We start from the raw sequence: 10,823 nt of genomic DNA, 5'->3' as shown, positions 1-10,823 counted from the left end.
TGCTGGCAACCTGGCTCCCCCCGTGGTCCCTGTGAACGTTCTGGAAATGCAAGACCAGAAGTCATTCAAGAAATTGGTAAGTTAAGTAGAGTAGCAGAATCTTTGCCCTGTAAGAAAAGGAAGAATAGAGAGAGAGAATGAGAGAGAGATAGAGAGAGAGAGAGGGAGAGAGAGAGAGAGAGAGAGAGAGAAACCCCATCTAACACTTCTGCTGTGCTGGTCTGCTGAAACCACATCTTGAAACCAGGTGTTAAAAATGACCCAACTCAACAGCGAGAATGGCTTTGTAGATAAGTGTATTTTGTAATACTACCCGGAAACTGCAGTCACATTTAGATAGACCATTCTTCCTTTCTTCTTGTATGAAACTCTTGCCAAGACCAGATTTAGGTTTCGGTGGGTCTACCTTGATAAAAAAACAAAAACAAAACGAAATACAGAATACTCCACAGAACTGGTTACAATTTACGGAGAGGTGAATTCTAAGGGGTTTCCTCAGGCTTTGGAAACTGGATAAAACTAGGTCAAAGATAAATCTAGCCATGATTGTTGGTGCGAGCTGCTTTCATAAGGTACAACTTGTACATGTTTGAACATCATACCAATAATGTTGTTTCTGGAAGGACTTTATCCACGGACCACGCGCCATGGGGATGGCATCGTTTCCTTCACTGTCCTCTTTGGTTCTTGTGCCACCATCATGGAGTTCTCCACAACTCACTGGCCTCTCACCTAGTCTGTTGGCTTCATCAGATTTAATCTTTGAATTAGTTTATTCCTCACCTCCCACACTCAGCTTACTCATCTGATGGGAGAGAACGAAATCTATGAAACTACGCAGATAAGTTTGCCAAATGTTCTCCTGCAAAACATGCCTTAAGTGATCCATTCCCCCTGCCCTCACCCTGGACTTTCTTGGATTCTATTAGAAATAATATTAATTTTTTTGGACTACAAGGTTGATGCTGTATTTTCTGAACTTAATCAGCAGCAGCTGTGCTTGGACTCCAGCTAGGGCGCTGCCCCTTCCAGGTAAGGTCTGAGGAACCATCGGACCAAGCGGAGAGGGTGCATTTCTGCATAGTTCAGTATTTGGCCTAGTTTCTGGGTGGGCAGGTCCCTACAGCAGCAGCTCTTGCCCTAGAAAGTGGCCACAGTACCCATAAGTCTAGGGCTATTTTAGGACTTAGAAGACTCTGTAACTTAGGGCCATAGATTAATTTTTAAGTGGATTCTGCACTCAGATTTCCCTTTGCCCATTGCCTGGGCATAAGCTCCACCAGGAATGAACGCTCCAAGCAGGGAGCCCAGCTCAGTGGGTTCCATGGGGCTCAGTGAAACACACATCTTGCCTTCTGTTCTCAAGAGTCACTTCATTTCTCTATGTAAGTGCTGAATTAGTATTATTTCGCCCATCTGCGGGGTGTGTGTCGAGGATTAGGGACAGGGCTCGTGGATGACCATGGAGGAATGGCACACTCTTAGAGCTGAGCGGTAGGAGACATTTGTCTATGCCTTGGAGTTTGACTGGATTTGATTCTAATTCAAATGTCAGGCATCAGACTACATCAATAGCAAAGACTTCCAAAAGAAGTTATTTGGAGGTTAAACATTGACAAACACCTGCTTTAAATGTCCATCCTGAAAGCGTAGCTCCTAGGCCAATTCCTTCCCCACCTCCGACACACACCCACACCCACACACGAGGTTTAACGGAAAGTGCCAACAGTGGAAGGGTTAAGAGATGACAATGTCCTCTTGCATCTGCTCTGCCTGTTGCAACTAGAAAAGGTTGAGATTAATCTTCGTAAAAGCAGTCACATTGGAAAGACTAATGTGACTCTCACCATAACACTGGGCCCTTTATAGCCTGATGTCTAACTACATTGGAATGTTATTCTTTCCATTGCCTTTGTGACTGTACTTGGATTTGAAACTACTGGGTCTTGTTCCAGTACAAAACTTAATCTGCCCTTTCTTTTACGGACTTCAAAACATCCAAATCTGTCTTATTCTACAGGTTTCCACTGAATCAAAATGCGAGGTGCATGTTTTACCAAGTGCCTTTGTCCCCTTTCAGAGTTCTAGTGAGGAACCCCGGTTCACAGGATAAAGATGAATGGCCAGCACTGAACTTTCCTCAGTGTCCCACCGTAGGGCCCTTGCCCAGCCTGTGGCTGATAGGGCATGTGCCAGTCTGAGGAAATAAAACATTAGTTTTGGAAATCTGATGGTGCTAAGCCTTTGATCGCCAATTTCTAACTGTCTTGAAAACCTTTTTTGCCTTCCAACAGTTGCACACTGTGGTTTTTTGTCTGTGCGAGGTGACTTCACAGCACCAGCACTCTCTATGCGGGGAATGCATTCATCTAGCACCCAAACCACCTACCGACTTCCGGCACCTCTTATCAGCTAAGCCATCGGCCACGAGCTGACATTTCAGCATTCAGAAGCTCCCCACTCCCACCTTAAAAAAAAAAAAGTGACAGGAGGAGAAAAAGGTTCATTTGGCAATAGTTTGCTCTTGCTTTTTGGCCTGGAGAAAGACATTCAAAGTGGTAAAAGATTGTTTAGTAACAGCTGGCGAGCACCAGGGTGTGAGGCTGATTTTCAGATATGACAGGCACTTACAGGAATGCTGCCAGATACAGCTGTTTAAAAGCTTTAATAAACAGCAAGTCAATACTAATCTTTGCCAAATTAATCTTTTCCCTGACAGCCCATCAGAGCAATTATGCTTAGGCTTATTGTAAACACACAATTGTCAAACAGGGACGCTGCAGCCTTTAAAATACTGTAGTTTGGTTTAGTCTCTCTTTAGAATGATTTTTTTTTTTCTTTCTGTATGTAGAATTATGTCTTTCCATTTCATTTCCAGTCACTATTTATTTTTTTTTCTGGCCTCATGTCAGTGTGAATGAAATTTCACTTTCAAATGTCTTTGCTAGCAAGCTGTTAATAAAATGTGAAATGACGACAGTTGAGGACGCGTGCTGGTGGGTTCGGATAATGAGGCACAAGTCTGACCAGTGCTGACATATGACACGTCACTGTCCTCAGGGGTCTCCAGGTCCAGAGCAAGCACTTCGTCTTCACCTCCTACCTCCTACAATGTAATCTGGTTCTGGATACAAAGGACAAGATGCTGGCTGTGTAAGAAAAGAGAAAACAGTCTCATGTCGCTGTAGACACACGTGTTGCAGAGCGTGTCTATCTTGCGTTAGAAGTGACCCCTCCCTCCCGCAGCTCCCAGCCTCCCTCCTTCGGGACCGTGATGTCAGGCGGCTCCCACGCTCTTTGCACAAGCAATAGTCTTGTGTGAAGATTTGGAAACTTGTCTGTGAGGGAACGCTCTTCCGTGCTGGGACCTGGTCCAAAACAGACCTAGGGAAATCTCCTTTGAGCATCTTTAAAAAAAGGACGGTTACCAGGGGGGAAATCGGGGGCGGGGGGGATAAACTGGGAAATTAGTGCTGACATAGACACACTGCTATCTATAAAATAGATAACTAATAAGGACCTACTATATAGCACAGGGAACTCTACTCAATACTCTGTAATGACCTATATGGGAAAAGAATCTAAAAAAGAGTGGATACAGTATGTGTATAACTGATTCACTTTGCTGTACAGCGGAAACTAACACAACATTGTAAATCAACTATACTCCAATAAAAAATTTTTTAAAAAGTTAAAAAAAGGAACACTTCTTCTCATCCTGGTGTAATTTAAATAGAGTCCAGGATATAGGGTCTTTTATTTGTTACAACAAGTCTTACTTGCACTTGGTAATTAGAAAAACAACCCAACATCCTGTTCATCAATGTTTTAATTTAGCATTCTATAAACTTGGCTCCTGAAATTTCTCTCCTGCGCTCAACACTCCTACTTGTCTGACACCTTTTTTTCTCTTTGGTTTCTCATTTTCTCGATGTGACTAGTGTATATTCCATCTTTTATTTTGTTTGTAACTAGAAACTCTTGTTTGATTATGTAGACCCAAAGAATACAGCATAACTCATTCTAAAATTCCTTCTTTCAATCTTTTTGTAACCTTAGGTTGCAAAAAAAATTCTAATGAAAAATTTCCATTCTTCTTCACCTCCCAGTTCTTGTCTGTAATATTTAATTCCCTTCTATATTTAAAGAGCTTTTAAATGATCAAGGAAACACCATAGAACTGCTATGTGATGAGGATAATTTGTGATGTGCCACTGACTTTTCTACATATCATTGCATTTATTGTGCACCTACTATGTGCTATGACATTCCAAGTTGCTTTGGAGGTAAAGAAATTATTCTATCTTAGGGAAACAGATTTGTACTGTTGGGTGACTCACATGGATTCATCCATTAGGTGACTCAGGGTAATAAATGTCTGGGGATTAAACTTATGATGTGAATTCTGTACCTTGCCTTGCCATTATTTCAATGTTCAGCCATCAGCAAAACAGGTGAATTTCTCTGTGTTTCTGTAGTTACCTTAAAATGAGAGTTACGAATGGAATAAGAAAATGCATATCAAATCCCCTTTCAACAAATAAGCATTAAGAGAACATCTGTGTGTAACAAAAACTTTCATGTTCCAGCAGATAATCTATTCATTACAAATTTCCACATACATTTTTTTAATATAACAAAGAAATAGGACGTTTATTGGGGTTTCCTGGAACCTGGTAATTTGAAATATTCTTTGTTTAGTTGAACGTAGCTGTCTGGGACTGACTGGAAGTGGGGCATCTTGTAAACAAACACAACATTACTTCTTTGAGTCTTTTCTCCTCGGACTTTGTAAAGAACTTCTAACTAACTCCATCTGAAATCATATTGACGTTGCATCCAAAATCCCATTGTCTCTAGTTCTCAACCACATTGGGTGGAACCGTATGAAATTGCCATTTTTGTAGGTAAAGGGGTTGTATATAGGCAATTTCATATGGCTAAATCTAATTACCTTCCAAACACGTGTGGCAACTCTTTTGCAAAAGGCAAAAGGTCCACAGGAAAGGTAAATGGGTTGTTGATGCGCCTATTTTAAATTTTGAATTCATAAATTTAAAAAATTTCTTAGCAATGAATCTGAGTCAGGACACACAGTTCTTTGTTGTCATGACCGTTGATGGACCACTGATGCCTCAGTCAGAAGGGACTCCTTTCCTTTAAGGCAACAAGGTAAAAACAATCACAGAGACCAGCTTTCATCCTTAGCTCTGTTCGATAATTTGACTAGCTGAAAGTCATTATTTGACTGTTTTTCCATTGTCAACTCATTCACATTAGAATGGGAACTGGGATTTTAGATTATTCTTTCTTGTGGATGTTAGAGAGACAACTCAACCTCTCCTAGCCGCTGTCACACCTTTTTGTCTTTTTTCTTTTCTAATGAGTTATAATTTTGACTTTGGTGTGTTGGAAAAGATATTCTATGATCAGCATTATTGTTGAGTCTCTCAGAATGCTTTTACTGGAGGTCCCGGGATCCTGCGGAAGGCTACCTAGCAGGGAACTCGGTGGACACCATCACTGTTCCCTACGGTTACAAGCTAGTAGCTGCTGGGCTCAGGCTGGATTCTGGCTTCCTTAAAAGTAGAGGATTTCTCAGGCAACACCTGACAGAGGGTGTTCTCAGTGTTTCAGGAAGGAACGCCTGTGGCTGGGGCAGCTGTTCATCCTTTCTGTGCCCAATCGCTTCTGCCATGAAATTTATTTGGGATCCCTCATCTGGCTGGGTCTGTCTTTCAGAGACTGATGGATATCCAAATAGAATATGGTCATGCATGGTCAGAAGTTTTACTTATGATGTTTTCTTTATTTATTTTTTACTGTTTTTGGTATCGAGTTTCAATACTCTCTCTACCCTGGTTGCACACCTGCTCTAGAAAAACTGTAAACAACATTGTACTTTCCTGTACAACCCACCTGTCAAAGTCAAAGCTGGTTGTTCTCACCCCGGTGATTACCTTCTTAGTTTAGACTTAACACAAGGGCAAATGTTACTTTATCATAATATAATAAATAAAAGACATTAGGTAATTAGTAGTGCTGGTATATTTCTAAAATACTAAACAAACAATAAACTCTGAACTTAATCACATGAGTTCTTATACAGTTTCAAGACAGGAAAATTAGAGCTCTCAGCTACAATCATTTTAATAATCACATTGGATCTGCATTATTTATTTGTTATTACATGCTCAGCTGATTCAAGTTTGTACAATGCCTAAAATCATTCCAAAGCAAGCATACCTTTTGTCTTTTTAATTCTGACTGGATTACACAATGCATATATTTGTATTTAGTTAAATTGCTAAGTTTATTTCACACATTCCACGAAAAAGACATCAGCCATTCTCTTGATTTCCAACCAGACTAGCTTTCTTGATAGAACCCTCTGTAAGGGCGTAATTTGCTCTTTTTGATGTAAAAGCTATGCAAACCTTCAGCCAGATTCTCAGTGCTTTTTGTTCTTTAGCAGATCTCTAGTACCCTCAGAATTCTCTTGGAAGGCCCAGGAATTCTGGAAAGACAGCAGCTTGTAGAGGCACAAATGACAGCAAGAACCTCAATTTCTATCAACGGTTTTCAAATTGGGACTGCTTCCCCTTTCCTTTTTCCTGTCTGGTTACTCACCTTTCATTTTTAGATATATTCTTGACAGTATGCTTCCCCTTTCCTTCCTCCCGCCCCTGGTTTAATTCCTAAATGTTTTCTGGGTTTTGTGAAAAGCATGCAGCTTGCAGAATTTGATTGATTTGACTTTAATTCTTTTTTGCGGGGAGGGGAGGGAGTTTACAGATTGACTAAAACCAGCTGAGAACCAAGAAGCCACCTTTTTCTTTCAGATAGGGACCCATCTGTTTAGTCTTGGAGCCTATGCGACTTTTAGGGCAATTCTCTGTTCTATTGTATGAAGAAAGTTCTTAAATATCATAGTTTTTTGTTTGCGTCAACCAAAGAAATATAGAAATAAGGGTTGGTTACTTTAGTTTGCTGCTAAAATGAAAAGTAGGTTTGGCTTTATTCACTGTAAAAACTAGATAGTATTCACACCAAGCGTGAATTTTTCTTTTTTTTTTTGCCAGCAAAAGTTAAAACATCAAAGAAACCTCTTTCAAATACTAACAAATTTACTTACAAACACCTATATTTATTATTTCATAAATAGGCGCAACAGTTTCCATAAAAAAAGATTAAATACAGACACAGTATGAAGAAATAATGATACAGAGCCGTATGTAAAGGTTATAATTTAGCTGTTTCCAATCTGTTTCTGCATCTAATAAAATACCAGGTAAGCATTTGGCAGTTTTATACATAAAAGGACTTAAATGACATTTACTAACCATTACACAAAAAGTGATACAAAAAAGCAATTTTCCTGCAGTACAAAATAAACGTGTTTGCACTTCCCTTCACACTAGTTTCTTTTTGTCTGATCAATGAGACAAAGCCAATTTGTTTTTAAATGAAAATCGTTTGGGAATACGGTTTTTTTTCAAATATTTTGAAAATATAGAACTATTAGTCAGTTGTTTTAAAAATGAAGTAAAAATATGAATGTTTGCCAATTTAACCCCTATTGTGAAATCAATAAACTGGAATGAGCCAGTTTCAAATCACAATTTAGCTACAAAAACATTCACATTTTATACTCTAGGAGAGTGTGACATAGATGCTATTTACAAACTTGCTATGACTGCTACATCAAGCCATTTAAAAAGTCTTTAGTAGTTTCATATAAACACCCATTATGAAAACCAATGGAAAATCCAGGACTTTTATCCAAGACATCTATAGTTGCTAAGGCAGTTACTATAGCGCAGCACTTCACAGCAAAAAACCAACATAAAATCTGAATGGTCCAAATTTCCTTCAGGGAAGAAGAAAAACAATGTCCATAAAGGATTAAAAAAATAATAAAGAAGCATGACTATTTCTTCCAGAGTGGGTGACCCACAAGCTCAAATGGTCCTAAGTGCTTAGCAACTTGTATTTTTCTAATAAAATGGAGAACTGCCTTGACTATACAAAGCAATCCACGGTGAAAAGACTTCCCTGAATGCCTCAGTGGAAAGAAGAGGTGTTCGGATTTTCAGGTAAGGTACAGTGCTTTGTCCCTCTGCATGCCCCTGTGCGAAGAGAAAACAGACAAATGATGCCTCGTTAACAGGACAGCCTTGCTACAGGTGACCAAGGGGGACGTGTCCATCTGCTCTAGCTTGAAGGGTGGAGTTGGGCACTGGGAAAGTGCACAGTAAAAGCCAACAGGATCTAAAGGCATTTATTCTTGGAATGGTTGGAAGGATGCTTAAAGATTTCTGCTTTCATGAACATGCAACCGTTCTAGATTATCTTTTGGAAAGCAGGAAGAAATGACGGATCTTTCCAACGACCAGAGAGCAGGGCACAACATGCCTGCTATGAGAGCTGTCTGCCACCAGGTGGCGATGGCTGGCCACTTACCCACTACTGCAGTAGTCATTCCATTCCACGGGCTGGGCGGGAGGATTTCTGCACCCAGAGCGCACATACTCCATGGCCTGGGTGACCACTTGTGCAGCTGTAGACGTAGGATTGATTATAGTCTGATAGTCGGGTGGAAGATTAAATCCCTGAAAGGGAAAGCAAGTCCACAAATAAGGATCAAAGTGCCTTTCTAAGAAGGAAAGCACCTAAATATTTATCCATTGTTTGCAAACACTCCTGCCTTCTTGCTAGTGTCCCTGAAAGGGCAAGCTTATCCCAAGGACGCAGAAAACTTAAAACAAAGATGGAAAGGAAGTGCCCACCACCCATCCTTTTTACCTTTCCTTCATTTAACCGTGTGTTAGAAAACCTTGAGCTATACTCTTGAGCAGATAAATTGAATTTAGAAGCAATTTAAAATTTAGAAAAGCCAACTCAATCAAAACAAAGGGAAAAGGCCCTAAACCCCTCAGAGTTTATGTTTTCTATCAAACCTAAGGATACATTAATAGTTAATCCCCAGAATATGCAACAGAATCTTTTTTGAAGGATCCAGGCAGCAGGTGGCTGAGTGTTTTATTAGACTACACCTATTCACATATTGTTCTCAAAACCCTTTTTCTTCAGTCAATCACAAAGGGACCATCTGCTTCTTCTTTTATTTGTACTTCTTTCTCAGCTAAAAATTTCAACCAAAGCTTTTTAACAGTTGTTGGACTAATATAGGGAAGGAGATTCAAAACAACTTGCCAGTGGAAAACACAGAGAAGGAAAAGTATAAGACAGAGCAAATATTTTTTAATTGAAAAGTCTATTAACTGGCAAATAATAATCAGACTTCAGGAAGGTTCTTTTAATACACTGGTATGGTGAAGTGTTGACTTTTAATCCTTGCAGAGCTATTAAAAATTCAAGGACAGAATCTCTGAAGTAGACAGCTATATCTGGTAAACAAAAAGCATTATACGCTAAGATTTATTTTTAGCTTATCTGGTGAATTCAAGAGCAGCGTAAGCAAGCTTTACTGGAAATGACCAAAAAAGCGACTTAATTAATCGTGTGTCTCTTTGTGCAGCAGCTTTCATACATGGTTTTTAACCACTGAAAAATCAAGGGATTTGAAAACAAATCATTCTCTATTTACTTGCAGGGAGCTTCTTTTGAATGCATAATATTGTTGAGATTTTTACCTTTTTAAAAAAATTCAGCAGAATGATCAGAAAATTGATTTTCAACTGAGGCTATTTCCTTAGACTTTCATTCATTTGAGGGTACCTTGGGTAAAGACTCAAAGACATCTATTATCAAATGTCCTCAATTCTCAATATTGGCTTTAAGATATTAATTTATTTTCCATTCAAGTGATAAAGACTTCAAGCCAATGTCCATGCAAACTCCCACCAAAGCTGCTCATGAAAGACAAATCATTGAAAAGTGGAGTATTCAGCCAGCTGGGCTATTTGACCTCACACAGACTAGAAGGAATAGAATGTTTCCTAAACTAACAACTGGCTTGTGGGAGGTAAGTTTGTTTATGCAGACACCACCTGCAGCTCCAGCCATAAACATTTTCCAAAACAGGGGGGTGAGAAGTGAGAGGTATATAACTGGATATTTGCTTCTCCAGGCCTTTCCAGGCTGACAGCCTCTCTTTCTCCAGACCATCCTGTACCTCTGTGACACAAGGAGTTTCACTGGCTTCGGCAAACTGTATTCGTTTCATTATGGTCCCATAATGTCTTTATGGGGCTTACCGTCCAGCTTTCTGGACCTCTTTCCCGAGTGTCTCACGTGATGCTGTGTGATGCTAGGCAGACAGCAGGACAAGTCCCCAGAGAGGAGCCTCGCGCCGACTTTTATTTCAGCCCCGTCATCAGGGCTGCCCAGTGACCAGAGAGTGTTTGTGCTGCTTACTGGATATTCTCAGGGTCGAACCCACAGTAGTGGGTCAATAAATCATGTGTTCCAATAAATAAATTTTAACATTGACTATTTGATGCTAATCTTGGAAAGGCCTGGGGAATATAATTGTGTAAATACCGAGGCTTTCCTATCTTTTTAATGTAAAGTTCTCCACATTGGATTTTTGCACAATCAACAAAACGTAACCTAAAAGTAAGTAAGTCTCAAAAACAGAGTAGTTGAAAATATCTCGCGTTGAAGGTATGGAAACATATGAGAAGGCAAAAAATAAATAAAAATAAATCAACCTGCTTCCACCCAACGCCACACAATCAAAAAACGGAAATGACCATTGTTTTTTTTCCTATTCAATGAACATGGTCCCTCAAACTTGGGAGAGAGAATATCAGGAGAACATTAATTTTTAAGTGATCAGTTTAAGATTAAATGGGTAA

General features: G+C 39.7%; 1 protein-coding gene across 1 annotated transcript in view; it reads right to left on the bottom strand.

The window, feature by feature from the left end:
- Positions 1 to 7,130: 7,130 nt before the first annotated feature.
- The window catches only part of TOX (thymocyte selection associated high mobility group box), a 294,840-nt gene continuing 291,147 nt past the window's right edge, over positions 7,131 to 10,823 (bottom strand). Inside the window, exons 8-9 of the mRNA XM_036829797.1 lie at positions 8,464 to 8,612; positions 7,131 to 8,129 (exon numbers count right to left, since the gene is read on the bottom strand). Of these exons, the coding sequence (XP_036685692.1) occupies positions 8,093 to 8,129; positions 8,464 to 8,612 (186 nt within the window). The 3' untranslated portion in view covers positions 7,131 to 8,092. The remainder of the gene's footprint in view (positions 8,130 to 8,463; positions 8,613 to 10,823) is intronic.

Source organism: Balaenoptera musculus, chromosome 17 (assembly GCF_009873245.2).
Source record: "Balaenoptera musculus isolate JJ_BM4_2016_0621 chromosome 17, mBalMus1.pri.v3, whole genome shotgun sequence".
NCBI lineage: Eukaryota > Metazoa > Chordata > Mammalia > Artiodactyla > Balaenopteridae > Balaenoptera > Balaenoptera musculus.
Note: the sequence above shows the minus strand (reverse complement) of the source record. Positions and strands in the feature narration are given on the sequence as shown.